The following is a 14,237-nucleotide window of genomic DNA, read 5'->3' on the forward strand; positions in this document are numbered from 1 at the left end:
TAACTTAGGAATTTCCTTGCACGAGCCCTCTAAAATGGTTCCATATGGGACTAAATTAAGCCATGAGAAAAATTAGATGCATTGAATAGTTTTAAATGGTTCCTCCAGTGACCTAATGTTTTGAATCAGATTACAATACACAGCATATGGGGAAAATCTGGAAGAAACCTTTGTAATTTAAAAACGGCTTAAGGAAATTAGGAGCTAGTGGTCTACTATGCCACGCTTAGTTGCATGCATGGGGAGCATGCCCGCGACCGTTCGGTCTATTTAATAAAGGGGTACCGCTAAAATGTGTCGCACCCCGCCCGTAGTTCCTCAATATACGCTATTGATCCTCGTGCACGTAGTGCACCGTCAGAATTTGTCCCGTAATTCTGACTCGCCGAAGCGATGTAACCCCCATTCACTGAGGGAGTGGGATACGCCCACTGCGCGGCCAGACCGAAGTCCTTAGTGCCTACCAGTAACCTACTGGTTGAGGCAGACTGCTAGCGAGTCAGTCCTACCATGCTCTGCAGGCATGGCGCCCGAGCGTTATAAGGCAAGCTCACCTCCCGCCCGTGTTCACCGTTACCCAGATTCCTGGGATTGGCTCCCACAAGCTACCGAATCCCACGGTATGACCACAGCCCGGCAGAGTCCAACCCAATTTCGGGTCCCCAGGCGATGCCCGAGGGGGCTTGTTCAATCCCGGCCCTGCCTATCTCTATCGTCCAACTGGCAACCGCCTTGTCGTGTAGAGGTACCACGCACACGTCGAGATACTCCCGTATCTCATCCCGGACCCAATGGTACGTGTTGAGTCACCATTTGAGTTTGGCCGGCCCATATCCCACAGAGTTTCCTCCCTTTGGCAGGATCAGAACCGTTACCCAAATTCCTGGGATTGGCCCCTCCTCCACCTCCGTTTGGTCCCACTGCAGGCAGGAGTCCAACACTACCCCCCCCCGGTAGGGTCGTCCGAACAATACGGGACTTCCTCTAATTACGGTACATTACCAGAGCCATTGACTGATGTAGACTGTTTGCTCAAGGCAGACATTGTCATTTGGGAGCCGTGTCTCCCCTTGTAGGCCCGCCCAAACAATACGGGGCTACCTATCTTTAACGTGTTTAGGTACCACGTACACGTTGCAGCAAGGCTACCTGTCCGAATCCCAATGGTACGTGTAAGCCACCATTAGAAGGGACACCCACACCCTTCCTTCGGTAGGGTCGTCCAAACAATATGGAACTACCTCTTCTTACGGGAGAGGTGAACCGTACATTACCAGACCCAATGGCTGATGTAGACTGTTTACCTTTAAAGACAATGGCCATTTGGGAGCGGCGGCTCCCCTGGTAGGGTCGTGGCTCCTGCACCCAGCTCACACTACTGGGACGAAGGAGGGATCCACTTCGTCAGCGCTCCTGAGGTACGAGTATGCGTTAGGATACTAGGTATCCCATCCCGGACCCAAGAGAACGCATTACACTCTCTTTGAGGGCAGTACCTACATCATCATCCCGGTAGGGCGTTGGATCCGCCCACCCAGGGCACACCAACTACCCACTCTTTTTAGCATGTTGGGGTACCACGCAGCCTTATCTCCCGGACCCAAGGGCACGGCTTAATTGCCCATTTCGGGGGATACCCAAGGGCTCACCCCCGCCGGTAGGTACGGCAGCCGAAGCTACCTACCCCACTGAGGACGTGATGGGGTCACACGTACTCTCCCAGATCCAATGGCAAGAGTTAGTCGCCCATTTCAGAGGATGCTCCCCGAAAGCTCACCTCTGCCGGTAGGTTGTTGACACCGCGTGCCGCCCGCTGCCATATGGCAGTTAAAGTACCGGCAGCGAGCAGGGTACCAGTGTCATCCTATCTCCCCCGCATAGGCACCGCTCTCGAAGAAGAATTCGAGAGCGGCCAAATCACGGGGGTCCCTCACCCTTTCTTTAGGAAATGGGAATATATCTTGGATAATGGAACTAAAAAAAGAGACCAATCTAATCTTGTATAACATTATCATGGGGACCATCTTGAAGTCCGCCATGTTGAATTCAGGTAAAAATTTTCAGACAGGAAGAGGGTATATCGTTTTGAGGTACTGTTTCACCAGAAGCACAAATCTGGCATTATTTTCAAGTTGCCTATAACCATGTAAAAGTTACGTGTGAAAAACAAAATGCTTCGATGTAATGTTATTTTATTGTAGTTATGGACAACAGATTTGTAAGAAATTTGGAAGATTTTTACTTAAACTGAAACCAACTGCTAGAGAAAGCTAGATCTTTGTTTCGCTATGAATTACAAACAAGTTTCCATGAAGATGATTCATAGACCATTATGAGGAAAGAGAAAAATTATAACTTGGAAGAAATTGAAATATCCCTTTTTGTGTAGTAGCTTTATGATAAGTTTTCAATCTTATTTGCTACATAGTTCACTTTTGACACATCTAGGAAAAGATAGTCTGTGGGACTTCACTATCTGCAAAAGAAACAGTTTCTGCTTCTCATTTTTCGTAAGAACTTTGTTGTAATCTTCTATTAGTTTCAATCCCCTTTCTGCTGCATCGTTTGTTACGTGAAAGAATTTAACTATTGTCTTTCCTTGAAGATAGTCATTATTATGTAACCATGAAATCGGATCACACTCAAGAAACCCTTTGGGTATTTTAAATCTCTCGAGGAAAGTTTGTGTGTTTGTTGTAACAAAAACACTGATTTCTCTTTTCACAAGAATGTTTATCGTATCACCTCTTGCGTCAAGCCTCTTTCCTGTTTCACGGTTTCCCTTTACAGTTTTAATTCTTTCAATCTTTTTTTTTTTTTGTTTCTCCATAATGCTAACTTCCTTTAAAAAAAACAAAGCTAAGTGTTCCTCCGCCAAGTAACAGAGAGGGCGAGAAAATTTAGAAAGCGCCACTTCAGATATTTCAGCATGTATTTGTCTATAACTGTACAAAACTTTGAAGAAATGCAGGTCTTGTAATGGTGAATGGGATGCTTGATCACATTTAAACCAAGCTTGAATATATAGTCGTATCAGAAAAAGATCCGTTCCTATTTGCTTCGTTAAACGAAACTGTTGGCGAAAGAGAAATATTTTTAAACAGTAGATTGCTTTTCCCATCCACCTTGCATCATGAATTGCTCCAGGGAAACGAAAGAAAACTCCTCGAGGAGGTATGCCACCCAAGAATATGATGACCTGTCCTAAAAATTCCCTGTAATCTTCTTTACGGTGTCCTGCTTCTACAAGTTTGATAGCAAAATTTAACACTTCATTTCTTACATCGGAAATATTGTTCCTTACATCATCATCAATTAATGGGGTAAAGTTAGTGCATGCTATTTTAGACCACTCGATGTGAAAATGCTTAAATAGAGGAACGTCGGGTACAACTCCAAACCAAAGACAACACTTATCAAATACACATTTTAAAACCAATTCATAAATGTGATGTCTACAAGGAAGGTATAGAAGATTTTTTTGGAGCTTCTGCTCTAGCAGAATGCAAGCACCGTTCACATAACCTATATTGCAGGGAGTAGTGTCACAACAAACTGCTTGCACGAACTTTAGCAAGTTCCATTCTTCAAGTGAATGAACTATAGTGGAAGCAATATGTTCTCCTCTTGATGATGACAAAATGGAAACACCAATTAACCTCTCATAACCATCCTGTAATAATTATTGATAACTTGTCGACAGTCTTTCTGCCAATGAAATTCGGTAGTAGTTTTGCGTCCCAATGCACTAGTAACACACTTGACGCACTCTGAAATTATTTTTTGTGGTCCTGTGCAAATTCGCTATAGATTCTCTCTCGGCATTAGTGAATGGAAGACCAATTTATTACTAATTCCTATACATCATAGCCTAATGCTTCTGCAGTCACTGTCAGATCTATCAGTGAGCTTGTATCGATTAAGAGCAGCAACCATTCTTGAAGAAATAAAATGAGTTTTTCCCCTTTTACATCTCTTAGACGGTCCGGGCACACATACACCCATTTTTAGATTTTCTCTAATATTCTCAGCTGGGTTTTCCTCTTCATTACTTGATCTGCTTACCTCCATGTCTTTTGGTGTATAATGTTCAAACAAATCATTTTCAGAAGTGAATTTTCTTTTGCGTTCCTCTTTTTTTGGAAACCGTGCATATCCCTTGTTCTTTTCGCGCCAAACTTATGTCTTTGCCAAGTATGTTGAGACAAAAGAAACTATCTTTCTTGATTTCAATAATACCTAGAGCATTAGCGTGTGCTATATCAAATAAACTAGGCAAGATGTTTGAGAAGGCTTTTTTTTTTTTTTGCCCTGGCACTTCACTCAATCTTTTATTGTTTTTCTGTAATGCTCACCATTTCTCATACAATACTATCAGCTTATCAACACTGTGTTGGTTATCCTTTAGCAGAATTCTTGTCTTTTACCAAAACACCTCAGTTTCTTTAACAGCTAATCATGCACTTTCCATCACTGTCAGATTTACCGTTCTCAAGTTCTAGAAAAGACATTTAACACTTGCTTGTTTGATGGTAATTTACTTAAAAAATAAACAAAAAAAAAAAAAACAACAAAAAAAACAAGTGTTTCATTCCTATCCGAGGATGGGTGGCCCTTCTCTGTGGCCAGAATTTAACCCTTTTCTCTGTAACTTACAAATACTCAAATATGATAGATATAGAACATTTTGGTGAGCTTCAATTTAAAATTAAAAATCGAATGTCACGCAACAAAAATACTGCAAGCAAACAAAACCTTTTGCCTACAAAATTATAATTAAAATATTTTTTATTTATGCATTGACACTTTAAACAACTAAAAAAGAACTTACAAAGTATAAACACAGTATTTGCTACTTCCGTATATTGACCAACTAAGAAACTAAATTAACTAAGAAGTAATTACGTTGTATTGAATGTGACAGAAATAAATATGCTAGTCCAGAAAAACAAACCTGGCACTATTTGAAAGATACTTCTAGTCGTGTACGAATTATTACCTGTGAAAAGACCTGCAAATAGGAGAAATCTTTTCACAGGTAATACTTCTTAAACGACTAAAGTTATACCAGGTGGTTATAAAATTCTGGTGAAACGCTACCTCAAAACGATATATCACATGACCCTCTTCCGGTTTAAAGATTTTGACCTGAATGCAAGATGGCGGACTTCAATATGGCCGCCATGCCAATACTATACAAAATTAGGTGTGTCTTTTCCTCTAGTCCCATTATCTAGGGCAGCGTTTCCCAACCGGTGTGCCGCGGCACACTGGTGTGCCGCGAATGGACCGCTGGTGTGCCGCGAGGAAATCGAAACAAAATTATTGATTCTATAGCAACCAAATTGCAAGACATAGGGAAAAAACGTACATTTTAGTATTTCACATTACTATGAATTTCTACCATGGAAAAAATTACTGTAATTGTAATATATTATTCTACATCTGTTACTGTGTAGCAGACAGTATTTCGGCTCGTACACATTTCCACGTTTAGTGCTATGTTATGCTTCAATTGAGAGTGATACTAACACCGAGAAATAGAAGCACTTGTATGGTACGCGTCAAGTGAACGTTCGTAGAACACACTTTGGCACGTGAATGGCAGAAGAACACTTTGTTCAACAGTTGTGTTTTGACCGACGAATCGCAAGCTGTGTGATTGCAATGATATGCACCGGTTTTGGTTTAAACAACAAAGTTAAAAGTACAAGACATTTGTTTGTTTGTTCGTTCGTTATTTAGTGATCTTCGTTCTTAGTGAAAGGTTGGATACAGTTTTCGAAAAAAAAAAACGTTTTAAAAATCTGAGTTCTTTATTTCATTGCAATTGTTTTCTATTTTAAAATTAGAATAAAAAAATAAGCACAATGAATTAGCATAGGGGAAAACCAGTAATCGAGCTTTCATCTCTGTGGAGGAGAAGATCAGTAATCACAGAAAAAAAAATACCATGGTATTTCATATTTGCAAATAATAATAATATCTATGAGTGTGCCGCGAGAATTCAAGTTACACCCGTAGTGTGCCGCAAGTTGAAAAAGGTTGGGAAACGCTGATCTAGGGTATCATCGCGTTCCGTTCAGGCGTTTCTAAACTGCAAGAGTTTATCCCAGATTTTTCCCATATACTATGTACTGTAAACGGATTCAAAACTTTAGGTCGCTTGAGGCACCACCATTTAATATTATTCAATGGAGCTAATTTTTCTCCTGGCTTAATTAAGTCCCACATGGAACCATTTAAGGGGGCTCGTTTAAAGAAATTCGGAAATAAAATTTATATATATATATATATATATATATATATATATATATATATATATATATATATATATATATATATATATATATATATATATATATATATATATGCAATTCGAAGAGGGAATTGTGAATTTTTAAATATTCGTAAGTGTAATAAATATATACGTAAAATTCCAAATTGTAACACAAAGTATCATACAACTGGTACCATAGTAAGTTGGAAAGCAATTTTGAAAATATGCTAATTAAAGAGATTTGCGCATCTATAGTCGGAGTAAAATTATTGTATAAAGTGTAAATACACGCACAGTACAACCAGTACGGTCTGAAGGTAAACGGAAGCTATATTGTGCTAATTAACAGTTAATGTCGTTCGAACCCTACAGAACTTCTTAATAAATGTCAAATTTCAGCTATAGTTTGAAAATGACAGGTTTTGTTGGTTGAGAAAAACAATGCTACCAACCTTTTTTGATCCTACGGTCGTTACGTGTGTTGAGTTTGTGGTCGATAAACATTCTGCGCGTGAATTTTGCTGTTTACACCTACGTTCTTCATTCCACGATTAGCTTCCCTCTCATGATCGCCGTCTTTCTGAGCCTTTGTGCATAATCGTTTGTTAAAACTAGAAAGCAATATTATCTGGAGTAAGAAAGACAGTGTTCCATGAAAGACTGGACCATATAAATCTAAAAAGAATATCTGTGATAACATCATTCTAAGAGTACACTAATAAAAGGTGTATAGGACATCTCCAATAATCGTTTATTGTCTCATAGGATCTAATGAATTGTTCAAATCACGTGAAATGCCATACATTAAGTCATTTATTAAAATGTTCTCACTAGCTTCTCTTGTGTTTTTTCAGGCTTCAGAGATGGAAATAATATGGGTAATGAGAGTTTCTATTTTTATTGTTGGAGGACTTTCTACTGTTATGGCTCTTACAATACCTTCCATTTATGGATTGTGGTAGGTATTCTTCACAAGTTGTATATTTTATGTTACTCAAATTAAGTTAAAATAGTATTTTTTAATTTCTTACAAGTGTACAATTAGTATTAAACAAGAAAAATAAATAAGGAGCTATTCGCATTCTATCGTGTTTCCACATTTGGCAGCGTTATTATTAGACAGTAGTCACCTCTAATTACTGACATGAATAAAGAAAATATCCAATAAATCTTCACTTTAGATAGGCAAGTTCCCAGAGTAAAGCGGGTTTGGAAATCCGGATCACGACACACCCCGGATGGTATTGTGATTTTAGAACTCTTCTAAATAGATATTGAAATATAAGTGTATAGGAAAGTAAGCACTACAGCGAGAGAACAGAAGTCACGATCCGTCCCAAATAGTGGCCTACATGTAGTATTGATTCCGGAAAGAGATACTCAATATATCAATGAGCTCATTCGTGGCTAAGCGGTTAGCATACGCGCCTTTGGCGTGGGAGGCCCGGGTTCGATTCCAGGTCGGAGCTCATGTGGTTCGGATTCCACTTTAATCAGTAAGTCCCGTTTCTCATAGCCTCACTGCTGAAAGGAACGTTAAACTCACAACCAATTCAATTCTCTCAATATATCAACATGTTACGGAGGGGTAATCCGGTATTGTTTGGACGATCCTACGGGTAAGTGAAGGCAGTCTACTTCCTGTGAAAACCAAAAGACTAAAGAAAAGTGCAAATTTAAGGTATCTGTGTAACTGATACTGAACTCAGGGGAGAAAAGAAATCCGATCTCATTAGGGATAGTGAAACAACACTTACCATCGAATCTTGTATGATACGATGTGTTCGTGGCAGCTCTGCTCGGAAGGTTGCCACTGAACTACAGAGGTAGGTAGAAATGCGAATGATTCTGAGGTTTCTTGAGGCTTCCAGATACGAGTTCGACTCTGTCTGCTGTGGTAGAACCGTGGGATTCAGTAGATGGTACTTCTAATAGCAGGAGGTGAGCTTACCTTATAACGCTCGGATGCCATGCCTGGAGAACGTAGTACGTCTTCACTCGCTAGCAAAGCCGCCTCGACCGTTAGGGTACCAGATAAGCACGAAGGCCTACAGAGTGGTCATGCAGTGAAGTATCGCACTCCCTGGACAAGAGATCGGGGTTACATACTTACAATGTATTGAACATGTACAGACAAACTTTGAAGGTGTGCTTAGTGCTCGAGTACATAACTGTGTAATAGCTGAGGAATTATGGACAAGATGCGTACAGCAGTCGATCCATATAGTCCAGTAAAGATAGCCCATTTTTCTGCCAAGAAGGGAACAAATCAGTAATAAGCTGAAAATTGGTATGGAAGAAGAGGGATGTGTCAGGAATAACATACTAAAAGTCCCCTAAAATTCCACTGTAGCTTTTCCCGCAATTTTGACAAATGTCCGCCATCTTTAGACGACGACAAGGAATTTATCGAAATCGTCACCCCTTTAGTTTATTTCTCTAGCCGCCGTTCTAATTATCAAAAAGCCATGAATCATATATGGTTGGAAACCTTGAAAGACAGAAAATCTAAGTAAATAATATATATGACCATCGTGCTAAATTTCTAGAAGAAGAGGAAGAAGATAACAGCTTTTTTATTTAAAAAGATATATTTTCAGAAATCATGAGAAGTTTGCAACACTGACAGTTATTGCACACCAACGAAACAACACCAACAGATGTCCTTGATATTTATCTCAATCATAGCCAACAATGACACAAATCGGTGCTACACAACCCGAGAAAAAAATAACCAATGTTACTTTCAGACCTCTTTGTACAAAAGTGCAATAAGGTGACATACACTTTCACGGTTCTAGTCACCTTTTATCACATAGGATCAAGAGTTATATATCATTGGAAATCTTAAGAAACGTAAATTCGAACGAGGTAACACTCAGTGGCGTGACTAAAGGCTTGGAGGCCCCATCGCAGACAGCGAGGAATGTGGCCCCGTCTCTACATCCCACTTCACGATTTGAGGCTCCCTGATATCTTGGGAATCCGCACTGCGGGGTCTGCGGGGCAGTTATTTACGCCCCTGGTAACACTTATACCATTCAAGCCCAATTTGTGGATGAAGCGCCAAACCCCAAATTTCGGGACAAAACGTGATTTTCGCATAAATTCTTTAAAACTTGCGACACTGACAATTATCGTATGTTAACAAAACTCAGCCACCATTTTCACTATCATCATTAGCAATTTACTTTTAAAATAGCCAACGTTTTTCCCAATGTAATAAGCTTTTATGATACATATTTTTACATCACTTAAATATAGCACAAAAATTATTTATTGACAGCATTAGAAAAAAAAGCACCTACTAGTAGCCTCCTTTTTATAGGAAAGTCGTAATTCACACACTTAAAATCACTCTCAACTAGTATAGTCAGATGAGTTTTTTTTAAATTTTTTTAGTTTATAACTTGAAAACAATTTTTCTCCTAGTATTCTTCAAATCAACTTAATATTTACATTAGACGTTAGTATGCACTTTAAGAACATTTTTGTAACTAGTCCATTCGGACTTTATTTATTAGAAATCAATGAGGTTATCGTTATCTCGTTCATCTCTATGGTCTTCATAATTTGTTTTTGCATTCATACACCCAATTCCTCAACACTGACATACCTCTAATTAGAGCACACAATTCCTGCTTTTCGACAACCGTACATACTTTAACAGCACTTTTTACACTTACAGGATATTACACGGAGCGGGTTCCTTGGTCGTTTTTGCCGGTACGAGAATACCTCCTAATATTGTCCATCCATATTCAGTCGCTCGCAAATCATTTCCACGTTACAAGTGAACCTGATGATATGGTGTTTTGTAGCATTACTGACGGGTGGCAATTTTGCCAATTGTATTTCGTTCTGAATGGGGAGCGACTTAGTGCAAGGGTGTATGAATGATACTGGAATTCATCCAGTATTGCTGGAGAATCGTAGTGTGTTAGGAGAAATGATGTGCCAGCTTCATAGATTGTACACTAACTAGAATTATCATTGTTCAAAACTTCAACTCATCGACATAAATCTTCCCGTTTTTGAAGTAATCGCAATGGCTTTTTCTTTCCCTGTCGATGAAAACTACATGATGTGTCGCATCCAGTTAAAGCATGGTAAGTGAGCAAAACAGTTAGTATATTTGTCTGTATATCCTACAACCTCTTAGTACTAAATTCTTTACTCATGCGTTTTCCATGTCCAAGTTTTCGAAATGTGATATCGTACTTTTTATTACCTTGTTCAAGCTAATGATTAAAATGTCAACATCCTCGCGATTTACTACGACGTGCCTACAAGGATTTAAAGACTTGGCTACAGCACTTTTAGCTATAAGTGCGTCAGCATCACTTCTTGCTTGCTGGGTTTGAATTCCAGCTTGTGTGAAATGAACCATCAATTCACGGGCGAAACAATCCCTAGTTTTGAAATTATCTAAGAATTTATCTTTTTTGTTGTTGTTGTTAATAACGTGGTTTCATTTGTGAATAACACCAAAGCTGAGCTCGTATGTGTCCCTTGACTCACGTTACTCCTGCTCAGCGGCTTTTGTACAGTTTTCAGTGCAATACCCATAAAAAATAATTGTTGCTTTCGTTCCTGAGTTTCTGAGTACATAGGACACATACGAGTTGTGCACGTCAAGGTATGTTCCATGTCGCGGCCAAACAACATGATGTAGAAGCCAGCCTCCATCTATAATGTACACAGTGTATTCAATTTGAGTTTTAAAATTTGACCGAAATTCAAACATGTAGTACAAAGCGGACTTTTCGTTTTTCTCATGGACATTTCTGAGAAGACAGAAAGTGAATAGGGTGCAAGCTCGTAAGCAAAAACTGCAGGAGTCTTTTTCGGACTTCTACTCATATGATTCAGTTGAGGTATGGTGTTTACAACCAGTAGCTCATCACGGATACGTATTACATTGTGCATTACGGATAGTGGGATGACTTTATCTTTTTGTTTAAGTTTCACATTTCCAAAAGTCTGTCCAAACATTCCTTCCATAGCAGCCAATCCGATTTCCTTAGATTTATCAGTACACCATTTCATTACCTACCATGTCAGTGCTCAGGGACTCGAGCTCCGGATATGAAGGGAATGGAGAATGCTGGCAAAACCAAAGCAAGAATTTCTTTAGATGTAATATATCGCGGATTGACTGCTTTGGTACAGGTCCACATGCCGACCAGTGTTAAGTTCATACCTATCTTTGTTTAAAAATTTTTAAGAGATTCTCGTAAGTGGCACGCTGCTGGCATACTTGACACACACTTAGATATTATCTTTTCAGTCATGCGTCTCCCATGGGTCAGTCCACGGCTGCTCTTCATTGCTCTCGCTAAAACCTGCCCAATCGTCATGTCAGACCATGTACCACTCCAAAATATATCTTTTCTACGAATAGTGAAGTAACCTTCTCCTGTAAATAGTTGGAACTCACGAAGATGCATCTCATCCTCCAACCGCAACATTTCTTGTAAGTACAGATGTGCGTATTTGGCATACAAGAGATGCCCAGCTGCATAGAAGTATGGTAACTTTTCTCACATGCAGTGAAGATGAAGATTCAAGTCTCCAGTTCTTTCGAATTAAAAGACGCATAATTTCTACAAGCTGAAAATATAAAGCGAATAACTTAGAGATACGGCTTGTTTCTGCAGCACCGTCAATGAATAACTTCAGGTCACTTGCAATCTTGATTGACTATGTTTGAATGTTGAACAACTACATCAGTATCGATATCTTCTTCAGGCATCAGAGGAATACAAACATCTCGCAATTGTCGCACAAATTCCTCAGTGGCGTCTCATTCATTAAATGTACAGTATATATTACAATTGCTAACTGTGTTTAAAAAATGAGCTCGCAAAGCACGAGCAATAACAATGGCCTGACTTCATCTATGGCATGAAGTTACTAGCATACACACAAGACCAAAGTTCTTCAATGCCACTACTTTTCATTATATATGCAACTGTTTCCATAAATGACATTATAGTGTGGAAAACCCCCAAGTCTAACAACCACTGACGATAATTCACCAGAATTTCTACATGCTGCTACAATGCCATATACTTTAGAGTACAAAGGTTGATCCCACGTGACTAAGCACGCTTTTTTGCTTATTTCCTGCACATTCTTTGCTGGCAAACATAAGCGCCGAGTATACATCATCCATGCTTATTAGCTGAAGATTGGTGAAAGGTTGAATTACTACTTAATATGTTTGGTACTATGGTTCTTAAATAATGGCTGCATAAATCCATTCCAATTTGGATAAGTTTTGGTGTCTTCAACCACTTGAGAATCATCCATGTTACATCGTACAGAAGGTGGATTTCAGTTTTGATATTCAACACGAAGATATCTTATGTCTTCAATGATTAAATCCGAAAGGCCATTACCTTTACCATTGCACTCACTCTTTGACAGTGTACGTTTTTTGAGGTCAGGTATTGCTCAATGATACGCAAGCGACTGAATATGAGTGGACAACATTAGGAGGTATTCTCGTACCAGCAAGAATAACCAAGGAACAGATGTATGAATGCAAAACCAAATTATGAAGATCATAGAGATGAACGAGATAACGATAACCTCATTGATTTCTAATAAATAAAGTCCGAATGGACAAGCTACAAAAATGTTCTTAAAGTGCATACTAACGTCTAATGTAAATATTAAGTTGATTTGAAGAATACTAGAAGGAAAATTGTTTTCTAGTTATAAACTAAAAATTTTTAAAAAACACACTCATCTGACTATACTAGTTCAGAGTGATTTTAAGTGTCTGAATTACGACTTTCCTATAAAAAGGCTACTAGTAGGTGCTTTCTTCTAATGCTGTCAATGAATAATTTTTGTGCTATATTTAAGTGATGTAAAACTATATATCATAAAAGCTTATTCCATTGGGAAAAACGTTGGCCATTTTAAATGTAAATTACTAATGATGATAGTGAAAATGGTGGATGAGTTTTGTTAACATACGATAATTGTCAGTGTTGCAAGTTTTAAAGAATTTATGCGAAAATCACGTTTTATCCCGAAATTTGGGGTTTGGCGCTTCATCCACAAATTGGGCTTGAATGGTATAAGTGTTACCAGGGGCGTAAATAACTGCCCCGCAGACCCCGCAGTGCGGATTCCCAAGATATCAAGGAGCCTCAAATCGTGAAGTGGGATGTAGAGACGGGGCCACATTCCTCGCTGTCTGCGATGGGGCCTCCAAGCCTTTAGTCACGCCACTGAGTGTTACCTCGTTCGAATTTACGTTTCTTAAGATTTCCAATGATATATAACTCTTGGTCCTATGTGATAAAAGGTGACTAGAACCGTGAAAGTGTATGTCACCTTATTGCACTTTTGTACAAAGAGGTCTGAAAGTAACATTGGTTATTTTTTTCTCGGGTTGTGTTGCACCGATTTGTCATTGTTGGCTATGATTGAGATAAATATCAAGGACATCTGTTGGTGTTGTTTCGTTGGTGTGCAATAACTGTCAGTGTTGCAAACTTCTCATGATTTCTGAAAATATACCTTTTTAAATAAAAAAGCTGTTATCTTCTTCCTCTTCTTCTAGAAATTTAGCAGGATGGCCATATATATTATTTACTTAGATTTTCTGTCTTTCAAGGTTTCCAACCATATATGATTCATGGCTTTTTGATAATTAGAACGGTGGCTATAGAAATAAACATAAGGGGTAACGATTAACGATAAATTCCGTGTAGTCGTCTACAGATGGCGGACATTTTTCAAAATTGCGGGAAAAGCTACAGGGGGATGTTAGGGAACTTTTAGTATGTTATTCCTGACACATCCCCCTTCTTCCATACCAATTTTCAGCTTGTTACTAATTTGGTCCTTTCTCAATGCTATCTTTACTGGACTAGTGGGCATGACAAGAAACTTTTATCAGAAGATGGACTTTATACGTTAGATTGTTTGCTGCTGA

The 14,237-nt window shown here is 39.0% G+C and overlaps 1 protein-coding gene across 2 annotated transcripts in view; it reads left to right on the plus strand.

Moving 5' to 3' along the window:
• Nucleotides 1-14,237, plus strand: part of ChT (choline transporter) — a 449,444-nt gene that overhangs the window by 370,692 nt on the left and 64,515 nt on the right. For both annotated transcript variants that reach the window (XM_081726511.1, XM_081726513.1), the window contains one exon: nucleotides 7,135-7,238. In XM_081726511.1, the coding sequence (XP_081582637.1) occupies nucleotides 7,135-7,238 (104 nt within the window). The remainder of the gene's footprint in view (nucleotides 1-7,134; nucleotides 7,239-14,237) is intronic.

The sequence above is a fragment of the Thermobia domestica genome, chromosome 1, assembly GCF_964235325.1.
Source record: "Thermobia domestica chromosome 1, izTheDome1.hap1.1, whole genome shotgun sequence".
NCBI classification, from domain to species: domain Eukaryota; kingdom Metazoa; phylum Arthropoda; class Insecta; order Zygentoma; family Lepismatidae; genus Thermobia; species Thermobia domestica.